The sequence below is a fragment of the Balaenoptera physalus genome (genome assembly GCF_965194825.1).
Source record: "Balaenoptera physalus genome assembly, chromosome: 2".
Taxonomy (NCBI): Eukaryota; Metazoa; Chordata; class Mammalia; order Artiodactyla; family Balaenopteridae; genus Balaenoptera; species Balaenoptera physalus.
In genome coordinates, this window is record NC_138883.1 from 171,704,217 (window position 1) to 171,720,870 (window position 16,654).

At 38.9% G+C, this 16,654-nt stretch overlaps 1 protein-coding gene across 3 annotated transcripts in view; it reads left to right on the top strand.

Moving 5' to 3' along the window:
- The first annotated feature begins 970 nt into the window (after positions 1 to 970).
- Positions 971 to 16,654, top strand: part of PRPF18 (pre-mRNA processing factor 18) — a 50,120-nt gene continuing 34,436 nt past the window's right edge. The window contains exons 1-3 of one of the 3 annotated variants that reach the window (XM_082452922.1): positions 971 to 1,175; positions 14,953 to 15,030; positions 15,145 to 15,171. In XM_082452922.1, coding sequence (XP_082309048.1) covers positions 1,110 to 1,175; positions 14,953 to 15,030; positions 15,145 to 15,171 — 171 coding nt within the window. In that variant the 5' untranslated portion in view covers positions 971 to 1,109. Of the gene's footprint in view, positions 1,176 to 8,765; positions 8,787 to 14,952; positions 15,031 to 15,144; positions 15,172 to 16,654 lie in introns of those variants that run through there. The other 2 variants (XM_082452923.1, XM_082452924.1) reach the window with 2 other exon arrangements.

Here is a 16,654-nt window from a genome sequence, read left to right on the forward strand (position 1 = left end):
GGCTACTCTTCTTTTTGCTGCGCCGGCTTCTCATTGCGGTGGCTTCTCTTGTTGGGGAGCACGGGCTGTAGGCGCGCGGGCTTCAGTCGTTGTGACTCATGGGCTCTAGAGCACAGGCTCAGTAGTTGTGGCGCACAGGGTTTGTTGTTCCGCAGCATGTGGGATCTTCCCCGACCAGGGCTTGAACTGCTGTCCCCTGTATTGGCAGGCGGATTCTTAACCACTGCGCCAACAGGGAAGCCCTAGTTTTTAGGTCTTTTAAAAATTAAAATCTCTGATATAATTTTTTCACCAATTTTTCTTCTTGGGTTGGACTTAAAAAATGAAAATCTCTGATTACATCTCCAATCATCTCACTGAAAATCTTGATTGCTGAACACGTGACCAAAGAGATTATCTCAGATTCCTGGGGTAAATTATCACCAAGATATGTAAGCAGTCTAGAACTCAGGGAGGAGAGACAACTCTACCTCTGAAATGACTTAAATGGATGTAATTGCCTAAGTTTACTGGAAGTTTCACAGGCTAGCAATGAACACTATACTTTTGAGCTAGTATTATTGTCCAGGGTTTTCTCACTCCAGCACATTGATTTTGGCAAGCAGGTAACTTCAGGAACTCCGACGTGAACTTCTCGTATAATAAGTAAAGATCTGGCGTTAATGAACATAATTGAGGTGTTTTGCTAAGGAGCTTTTGCACCTGAACTAGCAGGTACAAGCAGGTATAATAACTTTTTTCTCCTTTTAAAATTGAAGTATAGTTGACATAGGTATATAACTTATTAAACAATGCAGCATCGATTTAGAAGACTCGTGTTTCAGCCCACGTTTGTTCATGCGTCCATGGATGGGAAACTACAAGCGCACTGCCGGAGGGCGCCGCCAGGGGCGCTCACCCTCAGCGGCTTCGTCAACAACAGGCGCCCTGGAGCGCTCTTTCCTCTCGCTCACCTCAGCTTCCGCCGGAAGCGGCTCTGTCAGTTGTTGCCTTTCGGTTTTTGGGCTCGGTATGTGTAGTGCGTTCACGGAGGCTGGCTGGATGAAAAGGCTTGGTCCAGGGAGCCGGAGAGAGAAGAAGAAAACTCGAGCTTCAACCCGGGCAGCGAGATGGACGTTCTGAAATCGGAGATCCTCCGGAAGCGGCAGCTGGTGGAGGACAGGAACCTGTTGGTGGTGAGGATCCTTGGGGTCGTGGGGCGTTGGCGACGGAGGAGCTGAGCGTTTGCGTGGGGGAGGGGAACGGTACTGAAAGGGTCCTTGCCGGATGGGGTTAAGCCAGAGCCCCGCCGCTACCCCGGAGCGGCTCCCTCTAGACCGCTGTGCCCTTGGCAGTCACTTGGGAGCCTTTGGGATGGAGGTGTGGGAATTGCAGGAAACCCCGAGATTTTGGCGATTTCCCCTACCCGCCCCCCCACCTGTTCCTTATCCCCGTTCCCATCTGCCGGTTATTCTTCGGACGTGCCCCAGTTTTTCTGGCCGTTCACTTCTGTCGTTTTAGGAAGGGTTTGTGCTTTATGTATACTTCTTGTTTTGTCTCGCAGGATATTACAGAGTTGTGGTCCAGGACCAAGACTTAATAAAGTTAATAATTTTACTACTTCATCAAGGAGATAGTTAAGTGAAACTGCCCCCCCTCCCCCATTAGTGCTGAGCATTGAAGAATCAGTGACAGCTGGTACAGTTTAGTGCCATTGTCTTGATTCTTGTGAAGCCTTCAGGAGACTTACCGTGGCTTTTCATCCTTCGTATAAATGGTAACGGAGTGAACAGGCAAATAATACCTTAGTACTGAAAATAGTTTTGACCTCACGGACCCTCTCAAAGAGTCTCAAGGACTCCAGGGGTCTCGTGGACCACACTTTGAGAACAGTCTGACTTAGGTCTTTGGATGTAGTGTATAATTGATGTTTATGATGTAGTGCAAGTAAGTTGGGATTGTTTGCTTGGCAGATGGCAGCTTTCCTAATCATTGAAACTTTAAAAACAATTAACAAAGTGGAACTAATTAAATAGAATGTTATTTAGCAAATGCGCGGGGAGCGGGGAGAGAGCTTGTCCATAGTTGTAACTGGTATTTTCATCTGTAACTCAGGGGCCTTTTTCTTTTGATGAGTGGTTTCAGAGTATTTGAAAAAGCTAATTTAGATGTTGAAATGCATAGTGGGTGTTAGAGCCAGGTGTTGAAATTTAAAGTGCTTTAGAGGGAAAATTGAATCAGGAAAAGCTGAGCTCACTCTCCGGGCTTACAGTGTTGTGTTTGCATAATCAGGTTCTTTGTCATGGAAATAGACCAGCCTTTAAAAATGATCAATTACAAAAACACTGATTCTACATAATTGTTCTTAATTTATCATCACATATAAACTTTTTCTGGAACGTCTTTCATTTTGTAATTTGATAGTTGATTTAATTACTCAGATAACCCTGGCCAGAAGGTAAGATTGATTTCCCAATTAATACCAGCAAAGGAAATACATGAAATGGGGATTAAAATACTGAAAGTCATAGTTCTGGTAATGTTAATAGTAATCTGCAAAGCATTATGCAGAATGCTTCATATCTCATACCTCATATAATTTTTACAGCAGTCCCATAAAATTACTGCTACTCCCATTTATAGATGAGGAAATTGAAGCTAAAAGAAGTTAGATTGATTTACAGAATCGCACAGCTAGCAAGAGATAGAGCCTGAATTTGAATCCATCGCTCCCACTCTAAAGCTTGCTCTCTTCACCACTACATACAGGCTGTTTATTTATCTCCACCCTGTGAACATAGAACTAGTTTTGGTAGGGTTGATCTAAGAATTAAATTACTTAAAATTAAATTCACATATGTGAAAAGCACCCTAATATGCTTTCTCATTTGAGCTTTACAACGGCTCTGCTTGGTGCATAGGGCAGTTAGGATGCTCTTTCCACGGATGACGAAGCCGAGACTTCATCGTGCCCGTGAGGGTTGCATCATTTTCTCCTAGCCCTGTGGCAGGGCGGGGTGGATCTCAGGTCCCCACCTGTGGGTGAGTGCTCCTGCATAACATAGGGCCGCACGTGTAACTGGACAACTTTTCTTTTTTAGGCCTGGGGAGACAGTCATTTGCTTTGCAGCTGTAAAATTTTACACAGAATCATTTGCTTTATAGCCTTTATCTTTCTGTATCATAGTGTCTGTCAGTAACTTTCAAACTTTTTTTCACTGCCCTAGCCACAGTAAGAAATAAATCTGTATTTTCATCAGATAGTATGAAAAAAGTTTCATGCAACCTTTCTTGTCTTAACTACATGTGATTCTATCACATGTTTCACTGTTTTAATCCATCCTGTTTCATTTTTAAAAACAATTCTGGTTGGGGGTCAGTGAATCCTTTTCATTACTCTTTCTGTAGCTGGGAAACGCCTGTTTCTGTTGTATTGTTTTTCCAGAAGCGCCACCTCCTCTTTGGTCATTTTGAGTGATGTCCCAGCTTTTTTTTTTTTTTTTTTTAAGCTTTATTGAACTATAGTTGATTTGCAATGTAGTGTTTAATTTCTGCTGTGATTTCTACAGCAAAGTGATTCAGTTATACATATATATTCTTTTTCATTATGGTTTATCACAGGGTGTTGAATATAGTTCCCTGTGCTATACAGTAGGACCTTGTTGTTTATCCATCCTATAGATAGCATGGTGCCCCAGCTTTTTATTGTTAGTCTGAGAGTTGGATAGTAAACACCCAGCTTGTGAGAGCCCCTTTGTTGAAACTGGAGGAGCTCCTAAAGTAGCCTCCTGTCACCTGTGCTAAATGCTCCACCTGGTGTAACTACTTGGAGGTAAATGTGGTATCTGTATTGCTAGAATGCCAGTGCTTTGGAGCCCTGGTGTTGGTGAGTCTTCATTTAACACAAAGCCTCATTTATGGGGAAAGCCAGGCTACTGCAGGACTCAGCGGGGCTTAATTAGCAGTTTTATTAGTTGCAATTTTGAGCATGGACTTTGTGTAGAATTTTAGCTTTGTTTTTTTCTCCAATATTTTTTGAATATTTCTTATATTCAAGATACTACACTGTGTGCCACAGAGGATTTTTTTAAAAAGTAATGCTTGGTCCTTTTCTTTAAGGAACCTACTTTCAGTTTTACAGAGAAAAGGGAAGCCATCAGGCAAGAAATGCCTCCCCTTTCCCCTGTTAAAGCGGCTGAGGTATTGGCTGTATGTTGGGTCAAACCTTCCACTTACATGTTGGAGCCCAGCTGTCATCTTTTGTAGCGTCATCAGAATCTCAATAGCGCTTGTCTCCTTTCTGTCTCTGTCTTCAGTCTCTACTGGCTTATCTCCAGCAGCACCGAAACATACACATCTCTCCCATCTTTTTTTTTTTAAAACACAGCCGTCCTTTTTCTTTACAGCCAAGCTTCTTATTGTTTCCTACTCACTCCTTAACCTGATTTCTGCCCTGACAGTTACACTGAATCCATCCTCATCAGGGGCCGCAGTGACCTCCATGCTTTCTTAACCTCAGCATCATTTGCACTTGGCTGGTCCACTTTCTTCAGTCTTCCCTTGACGTCTCTTACCCCACAGCGTCCTGTTTTTCCTTCTTCTCAGGCTGCTTATTCCTGATCTCCTTTACAGGCGTCTTCTTTCTTTGTTTTTTTATTGTTTAGTTTTTAATCCCTTAAATGTTGGTTTTCCTTAAAGTTCAGGCCTAGGCTACTTTCTCTTCACACTGAAAATTCTCTTATATTAATTTCATATTCACCTCTAGATTTCAGTTGCCACCTGTAATGGGTTCTTAAGTGGAGCCTTTGGATGGACTTCAGAGTATCCATCAGTTCCTTGAAATATTATAAAAAATTTTGCATGTATGTATACATGTGACCCCTCTTCCCCTCCTCCTGTTGATGATATTATTAAAGGAACCTTTGGGGCTTCCCTGGTGGCACACTGGTTAAGAATCCGCCTGCCAATGCAGGGGACTTGGGTTCGAGCCCTGGTCCAGGATGATCCCACATGCCGCGGAGCAGCTAAGCCCGTGCGCCACAACTACTGAGCCTGCGCTCTAGAGCCCACGAGCCACAACTACTGAGCCCGTGCGCCACAACTAAAGCCCGCGTGTCTAGAGCCCGTGCTCCGCAACAAGAGAAGCCACTGCAATGAGAAACCCACGTACCGCAACAAAGAGTAGCCCCCTCTCGCTGCAACTAGAGAAAGCCCGCACGCAGCAATGAAGACCCAACGCAGCCAAAAATAAATAAATAAATACATTAAAAAAAAAAAAAGGGATCTTTGACAAAAAGGTCAAGAACCAGTCATTTCTGGGCTGGTGAAAATCTCTGTGCCCATTTATCCCTACCACCAGTCAGCTGTTCCAGTTCTAAACCTGTTTCATTTATTCAGGTTTTTGAACTTGCCTTTCTTCACACTTGTTCCTCGCTTTGCTTGCACGGTCTTCTATAATCCTCTCCAACGCCTCTTTCTTTAGTGGTCATTTAGGAGCCTTTCATGGTTTTTTTTGGTATAGTCAGAAAACAGTGCGGTAGGGAGTTTGTCATGTTGATACCATGTTTTGACATCTGCAGAGAAGATATATTTTCCTCAGCATTTCACTGTGAAAAATGTTAAATGTACCGAAAACTCAAAAGAATTGTGCAGTGAACACCCATACGCCTACCATCTAGATATTGCGAGTAAACCTGCGATTAATATTTTAATATATTTGTTTTATCATGTAACTGTCCATCTCTCCATCATTGTACGTCCATTCATCAATCCACCTAGCAATGCAGAAACTACTTTTACCTCAGAATAGTGAAACAGGCAGAACGTTTTAGGATAGTGGAAGGCCGCTTCTCCACAGTTGACAAGAGGCACTCACAAGCTAAGTCATTACTGTTTCACCTATCACAGATGAACCATAAAAGGCTGGGAAACCACTTGAAATGACCAAAGGTGAGGCGGCTCTTGTGGAACAGCAAATCCATAGACAAGTGTTTTCCAGCTGCAGACAGGGTCATGAAGACAATGTACTGATCTTTATGCATTTCAGATTAATTTACAGACGTGGATACACTTTACCCCTAAAATGTAATGTAACATAATTGCCAAAATATAATATGGCATGTATATCATTGACTAGTGTTCAGTGTTTGTTTATACTTTTTTTGGTATGTCAGCAAAATTTTATGTATGAAGAAATACACAAATCATAAGTGTACCATTCAGTGAATTTTGACAAATGCATATGCTTGTGTATCCCAGTCTGTATCAAGATACAGACTCTTACCCTCATTCCACCTTCCAGTCAGCCCCTCCCCCCGAGAAGAAACGCTGTACTGATATCTTTCCACTGTCCCTTGGTTTTGCCAGCCCTATAACTTCACATAAATGGGATCATACTATGTACTCTTATATGACCCACTTTGTTTAATCTGAATAATGTTTTGAATTTTATTCATGTTGTTGCATGTATCAGTTGTTTACTCCTTTTATTGCTGAGAAGTATTCCGTTATACAAATAGACCCAGTTTGTTAATCTGTTCTGATAATAGGCAGCTGGGCTGTTTCCAGGATTTAGCAATTATGAATAAATCTGCTCTGGACCCTGTTGTGCAAGTATCATGTTTTCATTGCTCTTAGGAAAATGCTAGGGAGTGGAATTGCTATGTCATGGTGTACGTTATGGGTTTAGTTTTATAGAAATCCACCAGACCTTTTTCCAAAGTGGTTGGACCCTGTCACATCTCCACTAGCAAAGTAAAAGAGTTCAGATCGTTACATTGTGTCAACAGTTTGTGTTGTCAGTCTTTAGTTTCAGCCATTCTGGTGTATGTAATAAGCCAACTTACCAATTTTTCATGGTGATTGTTGACTGTATCCTATCTAGGAATATAAAATAGTATAACCTGTTGGAAAACAGTTTGGTAATGTCTTATAAAGAAAACATAGGCCTGCTACGTGATTGAGCTATTCCACTCCTAGACATTTACTTAGGAGAGTAAGATTTTTTTTTTTAATTAATTAATTAATTCTTGGCTGCCTTGGGTCTTCGTTGCTGCGTGCAGGCTTTTCTCTAGTTGTGGCGAGCGGGGGCTACTCTTCGTTGCGGTGCTTGGGCTTCTCATTGCGGTGGCTTCTCTTGTTGCGGAGCACGGGCTCTAGGTGCACGGGCTTCAGTAGTTGTGGCACGTGGGCTTCAGTAGTTGTGACTCGTGGGCTCTAGAGCGCAGGCTCAGTAGTTGTGGTGCATGGACTTAGTTGCTCCGCGGTACGTGGGATCTTCCCGGACCAGGGATCGAACCCATGTCTCTTGCATTGGCAGGCGGAGTCTTAACCACTGCGCCACCAGAGAAGCCCAAGATACTCTTATTATAAGAGCTAAAAGCTTTATGGTTTCATCTTTTATAAGAAACAGTTAAAACTTTTTTGACTCAGTTTCTTTGTATGATGGGAGGCAGGGGTGCGGTTTATTGTTTTCCATGTGATTATCCGTTTGTTCCAGCACCGTGTATTGAAAATATTTTTCTCTTCCCTTTGGTTGCTTTTGGCATCATCAAAAATCAGTAATAGTTTAACTGTGGCTCCGTTCTGGGTGCTCTGCTCCCTTGTCCTAATCTGTTTGTTGATCCTTATGCCCGTGCCACACTGTCTTGATTGCTGTTGCAGTCTGGTGAGTTGTAATGTCAGGCAGTGTAAATGCTACCACTCTATTTAATTTAATTTTTATTGAAGTATAGTTGCTGTACAATATTATATAAGTTACAGGTGTACATTACAGTGATTCACAATTTTTAAAGGCTGTATTCCATTTATAGTTATTATAGAGTAATGGCTCTATTCCCTGTGTTGTACAATACGTCCTTGTAGCTTATTTTATACCTAATAATTTGTACCTCTTACTCCCCTCCCACTATATTGCCCTCCCCCTTCTCTTCTCTCCACTGGTAACCACTAGTTTGTTCTCTATTATATCTGTGAGTCTGTTTTTTTAAAATATTCACTAGTTTGTTGTACTTTTTAGATTCCACATACAAGTGATATCATACAGTAGTTGTCTTTCTCTGTCTGCTTCACTTAGCAAATGCCCTCCAAGTCCATCCATGTTGCTGCAAATGGCAAAATTTTATTCTTTTTTGTGGCTGAGTAGTATTTCATTGTGTATATATACCATGTCTTCTTTATCCATTCATTTGTTGATGGACACCTAGGTTGCTGCCATATTGTGCTATATATTTTTTAAGCAGCTTTATTGAGGTATCATTGACACACAGTAAACCACACATATTTAAAGTGTACAGTTTGGTGAGTTTTGCCATGTTTACACCTGGATGCTGTCACCACAGTGAAGAGGGTGAACGTGTTCATCTCACCCCAGAGTTTCCTTGTGCCCCTTTGTGATCCTGCTTTCCAGCCCCGCCTGTGCCCTACCCACCCTGCCCACAGGCTACCACCGGTCTGCCTTCTGTTACTTTGCATTAGTTTGCATTTTGTAGAGTTTTATGTAAACAGAATTGTTCAGTGTGTTCCTCTCTTATCTGCTTTCTTTCAATCAGCCTAATAATTTTGAGATTCATTTATGCCTTTGTCTGTATCAAGACTTCATTATTTTTGTTACAGAGCAGTATTCCACCATTGTATGGATATACCTCAATTTGTTTATTCATTAGCCTGTTGATGGGCATTCAGATTGTTTCCATTTTTTTGGCTCTTATGCTAAAGCTGCTGTGAACATTGGTGTGCAGGTTTCTGTGTGGACGTGCACTTTCATTCTCTTGAGTAAATGCCTAGGAGTGCAGTGGTCGGATCATACAGTAAGTGTCTGTTTAACTTTATTTTCTTAAAGACTTTGCAAGATTGGTGTTATTTCTTGCATACATTTTTACATAATTTTATATGTAATGATATAAATATATATAATTATGAAGTACATAGAATTCACCTGTGCAGGGTAGATTTTGGTATAGTTTCCTATTTTGGATGGCATCATTGAGAAAACATACTGCCTGGCTAACAGAATCCCTTGACAGTTGGCAGTTCTTTCACTTTGAAAATCATTGTGTCTCTTTAAATTGTGTTTGAGTGCCCAACCATTAGGTTTATTACCTGAGACTCTTTAAGGCTTATTTCCATTCTTCAGCCAGAAACTGACCCTGCCACGTGGTTTGTGGTCTCACACATACTACTCTGCTTTGGATGTCCAGGCTGTGTATGTTAGCTCTCCAGTGTCTTTTTGTAGAACTCTTCATGATGTTTGTGTTTCATTTATATAAACACTGAAAACCTTAATCTGATTGAAGGAGTGATGCTTCTAGTTAATGAAATGGTGACAGTCACGTTGCCTGTGGTTTTTACATTTTGACTCTCCCTCATTAGCGTGGGCCGACGTTTCCGGTGATGGGGTAGAAAGACTTGTTCTCTTTAGACCTGCGAATCTCAGGTTTATAATCCAGACAGTACAGCTTGGCCAAAGTCCAAGAATAACATGAATGAAGCACCACCAGGAATTAGGTTCTGTCTTTAAAAGGAGAAGTGCTCTTTATGTATACCCTTTTCAACTCGTTTCTGAAATCTGCAGGAGTGAGAGGCCCAATGGAAAGGTCAGGTGCTTTAGGAGAGAACCCAAATAAATTTACTGTCAGTTCACATGCTGTCTTAAAATCCTTACCACCCACTTTCAGACTTGTGTTTGTAGGGTGCTGTTGTATATTCTGTCGTTAATTCAGCAAACTTAGAGTTCAAAATCTTTGAATATAGCCAGAAAGGAAACTAAATTTGTGAAATGAGTAAACAAGTCCTAAAGTCTCATTGGGGCCTAAAGTCTCCATTACTAGAGAGCTCTTTAACTTTGGGCAAGTTCTCTACCCTGCCTGACTTACCTATAAAGGGGGGTGTATTATTAATCCTTACATCCTACAATTTCAATTCTGTCATAAATGTATTCACCGTGGTTTGTATTTCAAAGTATGTTTTCAGTGTGCTTTATAAAATAATGTTTTATAATTAGATGTCACTGCTTAACTTGCTTTTCTTATGTAAACTGCTCTTGTTTCTAAACAAAAAGTGTGCAGAGTGACATCTGAAACATGGTAGGGAACCTTTTGTTTTTGATAACCTTTTGTTGTCCTGAAGTGAGGGGTCACATAGTATGAAGCAAAATGTTTATATTTTTCTCACTAGGACTCTTTAAAATGAAAAGCAAATTAATTTTCAAAAATTAAATTTATTGTTAATAGGTAATGCATTCAAATGATTCAAAATTCAAAACATACTAAAGGGTGTACAATAAAAAGTTTCCTTTTTACCCATGTCCCGCAGCTGTACAGCTCACCTCCTCCAGAGCAGCTAACATTATCAATTTTGGGGTCTCCTAGAGTTATTTCATGCATATAAAAGCAAATGTGAAGAAGCAAATGTCTTTTCTCCTTTTTGAATACAAACGGTAGCATACTAGATTCACTCTTCTGCACTTGCTTTTTTCATTTATAAAAATATAGAAACCACTTAATTAAAAAAAAAACCCCTCCTTTAACAGAAACCGAGGAAACCCTGAAATTGAAACAGTAAAAGAAAGAACTATAGTAACCAATATGAAAGTTACTGGAAAACAGTAAATAATAAAACAATAATTAGGGCAAATAATGCATTAATATGTTCTAATAAATTGGAAAATCAAAGTGAAATAAGTGACAAAAAAACAAGAAATAGAAAATCTGAACAAATCAGTAGGTAAGGAAGAAACAAGAAAGTTGTCTGACAGCCAAGAGAAGAAAGCAATTGAAGAAGGAGGGAATTAGCAGTTGACTTGAAGATCCTTTAGTTTTGCACCTTGGAAGTTAGTTATGACCTAAGGGGATTTTTCAGTGGAGCATTAAGAATGGACTCCCAGTTGTTGGGCAGCTGCAAAGAGAACTGGAGGTGAGGAAATGGAGACCGAATAGAGAAATGTTTTATTGTCCTTCTGCTGTAATTGGTACTTAGCATGATACCCAGCACAGAGTAACGAATTTTTCCTTTAAGGTTGCAGAGTCTTGAACATATGTAAGTGATGATCATTTGTGCCAATAGAGAAGGAAAAGGTGAAGATGCAGAAAATAGATAGCTGACTATGAGAAAGGCAGGAGAAATTGAGATCTGGAAGACAGCTGGAAGGGGTTGGCCTTAGACAGGGCGAGGGTTTCCTCTTCCTTTCTGAGATGAAGAGGGGATTGGTGCTGGGAGGAGTTCGGAGTTCTTGTTTGCTGGCTTCCCTTTTCTCTGTAGAGTGGCTTAGTCATTTGCCGGAAATAAGGGGAGAAATAAAGGGCTTAGAGGTTTGAGAGAATGGAGAATGAATAATGATCAGTGTAGGCAATAGGAGAGAAAGCTGGGTAAATACACCAGGATCAGTGGGCAGCATTGGGACGCAAGTGGTTTCCCAGCATTTAAGAGCTAGGTGCAGGCGTGGGGAGTGCCAGCAAGTGGACTCTTGTAGGACAGAACACTTGTCGGTCTCAGGACCCCTTTACATTCTTAATTACTGATAGCTCCAGAGAGCTTTGTTTATGTAGAATGTATTTATTGATAATTACTCTATTAGAAATTAAAACTGGGATATTAAAAATGTATTTTTATATTCTCTGTAGAAGTACAGTAAAAAATCCATCATGTTAGCGTAAATAATACATTTTTACGAAAACTATGTTTTCCAAAACAAAAGAAATTTACTGAGAAGAATGGCATGTTTTACATTTTGCAAATCTCTTTAATCTCTGGTATATTAGAAGACAGTTGGATTCTCCTGTTTCTTTTTTCAACCTGTTGCGATATGTTGTTTTTGTTCAAGTATGTGAAGAAAATTTATCCTGAAACAGAGAGGTAGTTGGAAAAGGGAGTATTTTAATAGCCTTTTCAGTAATTGTGGACGTTTTTCTTTGATACTACACCAAAACTGGGTAAGTGGTAAGTTTCTTAAAGATTAGCTAAGAGCTTAGATTCTGACGCATATCAATAGACTTTTCGTGTATTAAAATTCATTGACCTGTTCTGCTCTAGATCTATTCTGATTTATCCTGGTCATAGATCTTTTGCCTGTGCATGATTTTGTAAACTCTTGCCTTTGTTAACATCATGAGTTTTTTCAACTTTGCTGAGTTATGCAGATCTTCTAAATGTTGATGTGTTTCATTGGACAATATTGAAAAAATTACATTTGTTAATGTCACCACTGATTTCATCAGAAAAGCCTTTAAGTATTGGGAAGCCATCAAGTTCACAGTGAGGGATACCACTTTTCTACCCTTCTGATTTTCGCTTGACAGGTGGAATTTTATCATAGGCAACAAATACTATCATTGTTTTCCTTTAGGTGACAGGTTTGCTTTGTTCAGTTTTGAGAAAATGTTTGCCAGATATGCAGGTCTGAATAATCAACCAGTTTGCTTTTCTTGGAGAGGACTATCCTACTCCATTATGTAGTGGAAGTGCTTCATATATTTCATTTCATTTCGTCATACCAAATATTAAAAGGCCATGTACTCAAGGGGTGAGAATTAGTAAAATTGTACTTTATCAAGATATTCTTAAGAGAAACTGGCTTTTTTATTTTCCTGCAAGTGCATGGTGGTGAAGAATACAGTGACCACTGGTACATAAACTTAGCCTTCATTTATGCTAAGGTTCCAGTAGTTTTCGTCACCATTGCTTTTGTACCATCAGTGCAGGTCTGAGCACAGCGAAAAAGGGGTGGGCACATATATCTTAGTATTATTATGAAAATAAATTTTACCTTGTGGAACCTCTGAAAAGGTCTTAGGGACCCCCCAGAAGTCCACATTTTGAGAATTGATGTTCAAGGCTTAAGGTTTTGTTAGGTGTGTTCAATGGAATTGAGAGACGGTAGTAAAAGATACCATAGTTAAAGATTGGACCATGGCCTCTGGCCTGGAGAGTCCTTTTACTTTCTTCCTACGTATCAACTCGTTCTGAGAGGCTGCCAGTACATGTTTGTCAACAATGCACTTATTTGAAATATGACCAGTACATGCTACATAGTCAAAAGGAACAATTTATGATGCTGAAATGAGTTTTGGGAGTGAAGAACTGTAACTTGAATACTAGATCAGCACAAAGGATTTAAGGACCAGCGTTCTTAGTCCTGCTTCTGTTAACTCATGAGGCTCACTGAGTTCTGGGAAAGTCACCTGACCTTTCTAATTTTCAGGTTTCTCACCTCCACAGTGGGATTAGTATTAATTGCGCCCACCTTTCTTAGAGTAGTTTTGATGTTCGGGTGATACCATCAGTTCCTTACGCCGGGTAACATCTTCATTTTTATACCTGTAAAGCTGTGCTTGGGGTACAGCAGATAAGTCAGTAAATATTTATTGAGTTAATGAATTAACTTAAAAAAAAAAACTGTTATGAGCTGTTAGTTTTAAACATACACACAAATAGAGTTGTATAATGAATTCCTGTCTTTCCTCAACACATATAACTCTAGAAAATAAGACCATGTTTTTATAGAATTAAGATCACAACCAACAGAATTAAAATTGGGTCCTTAATACCATCAGATACTCCTCTCGTGTTCGAATATCCCCAATTGAATTAAAATAAATACATATATATGTTTTTACAGTTGGTTTATTCAAATCAAATTCACACAAAGTCCACTCATTACATTTGTTTATTATGACTCTTGGTTTCTTTTCATTGCAAACATTTTCCAGGTCCCCCACTTTTTTTAATGCATCAACTTGTTGGAGAAACCGGGGCTAGTTTTGTAAAATGTGCTCGTGTTTGATTGCTTCCCAGTGGTGTTTGGAGCTTTTTCCTCTATGCCTTACATTTCTAGTAAACTGGAAGTTAATTGTTTGATTAGATTCCAATTTAGATTTTTAGGGAGACACTTCTAAGTGGTCTGCTGTGTACTTCCTACGTGTTTCACATAGGACGTACGTGGTATTGATGCCAAACTTGAGCAGTGGGTTCAAGTGTGGCAGCCTTATCTTTACATTGTTCGCCGTCACACTTTCTTGTCACGGTTGTAGCATCCATTGATGATCACTGCCTGAGTGAGTGAGCTGTGGAGCTATGAGGTGCTAACTACATGTGTGGAGGTATTACTGAGGTACTATTTTGGTTACTACTAAAGTATGGCAGTATCTTTATTTGAGCTAAGTCATCAATGACATGATATCTAAGAAGCATATAGTAACAAGCCTCCAAATTAGGGACTGTATTTTTTACATTATAATTGACGTAAAATATTTCATTAGTTGAGGTGTTCAACATAGTGATTTGATAGTTTTATACATTACAAAATGATCAAGGGACTATATTTTTAACAGGATAATTTTATGCATAGCATGGAAAGAACTAACCTTTTTTTTCCCCTGCCACACTAGATTTAGAGTTTGTCTCTTAACAGCATGTCATATTAAAACAAATACCTTTGAACCATCTTTTTACTAAAGAGACTCTCCAGAACCATTCTGTGTCTCGATTATTATAAAAATTTGTTTAATACTAATACAGTTGATCATTACAATAAGATTCCAGATGACAAAAAAGAATTTGGACACACCCTTGGAGCTCTCTTCGTAATGAGATTTAACATGTCAGCTGAAGCTACCATAATTTTGGTTTGATTGGTTCTGTTAGGAGAAAATAATTAAAGTACCTCATTTTACGTGGTTCATAATGAATCCATTTGTAGAAATTGAATTCAAACACTGGGAAACTAAAAAAAAACAATGTGAACATTTGGAAAATGTGGGTGGTTTCTTCTTTGTGCTGTTGGATATGTCCGTCAAACTGATGCTGCAAGAGAAATACCTTATGTTTAGAACAGGGGCTGAGCACAGGTGGTGTGTTCAGGAAATCAGTATAATCTCCGTGAACCAAAAAACTTTACAATTCTTGAAAAACTTGCAACGTTGTTGACCAAGGGACATGAAATTTTACCCAAAGGCATTAACTTACTTCTTTCTTCAATAGGAAAATAAAAAATATTTCAAGCGTAGTGAACTTGCAAAAAAAGAAGAGGAAGCATATTTTGAAAGATGTGGCTACAAGGTATGAATGCCTGCTTTTATGTTAAATTTATATTTCTGAGTTTAAATTTATACAGCTGTTGTTAAAGTGTCAAAACGATTGATCTCTGTTCAATTTATTAATGTTATACATTAGCCTATAAATGAGAAGCCATCTGGAGAGGTATGAGTTTTTGTTTTTCTTTTTTCTTTCCTTTTTCTTTTTTTTAATCTTGAATTCAGGAAAATACATGCATGACTTTTGGCTTGGAATGGTTTGGCTTTTTGTGGACAGCATGAAGTGGCTTGAGATCAAAGCTTGAATTTTTTTCTTTTTAATTAAGTCCTGGATCTGATTCTGCCTCATTTTCATCACCATCACCACCACTCCTCTCCTCACCTCTCCCAATAAAAGTCCAGTTTTAAAGGATTCAAAAGATTTTATTCATTCAACAACAGTGGCATTAGCAGTGGTATTTTCCCTGCTTTCTCCTGAATATTGTAAGCCATTGTTTTTATGTTTGCAGTGTTAATAATCCCTTTTGGCCCTAAGTACCTCTGCCTGAGATACAGTGTCATTTTTTGTAATACGGTATCACATTTCAAACACTGCTTAGTCTATTGGATAGAAAATGTGATATTGAAATATTTGTTAGAAATAAATGAGTTGTCTGGAAGACTTTGTATACTTTTGAAGCATGACAAATTATCTTTGAGATTACCTAGTTAATAATGTATTGGGGTTTTTATTGGGAGGGGTTAAAGGTAACGAGGTGAAGTTGTGTTTAAATTATTTTATAAGAAGGCTAAATCTAGTTGAATAATTGTTTAAACAAAGTTCAGAGGTTCTATTGAAATAATTTTGACAAATCATAAATTTGAAATCGACTTTTTGCTTTTGAAACATCAATATAAAGTAATACTCTTGTGCATGTAATGGTGAAAGTTCTGGAAATTAATTTTATCTGGCATAGCATTTCTAGAAAGAAGCATGAGGAATGCAAATGGTATGTATATGCGTTTGCTTTCTTTTGGTACTTTTGGGAGAGGGCAAGTGTTAAAAATGTAGTATTTCTGATAGGCTTCTAAAATATGAAAGTTTGTATTTTGATATTTTCCATAGGTACATTGATTTCATTTGCTTCTAGTTTAGGAAATTAAGATATGTTTTATGTAAATAGCCATCAAATAGATATTCAGAAAGAAGAATTCTCATCTTTTGTTTGCCCAGCATTATCTAAACTCACACTTGAACTAGAATAAGAATCACTTAACCATGGGTTTTAGTCTGCTGACTTGTTGTTTTCCCAGATCCCTGAATTTGATTGTTTTCAACTTTCTGATAAGGTAGGAAAATAATTTAAACAGTGACGGTTTTGCTTTGTTTAGATTGCTTCCGTGATAACGGCAGTACTTTCTTGCTTATATAGAGGAAAGCACTGAAGCAAAATCATTACTGTAAAGGTACTGCTTGTAACGTTGAGTCCAGCTGACAGAATGTCTTAGATCTTTTCCTTAAAGCTATTCACTGCCATTCTATAATTGAAAATGCTTTTTATCCTGAGATTTTGGGAGCAATATCTGTTTTTATGCTTAAAAAGAAAGCACAGGGTTTTCTATCTAAAGCCTTTTTAATATTTCCTTCTTGGTAGTAATGAAAATACAGC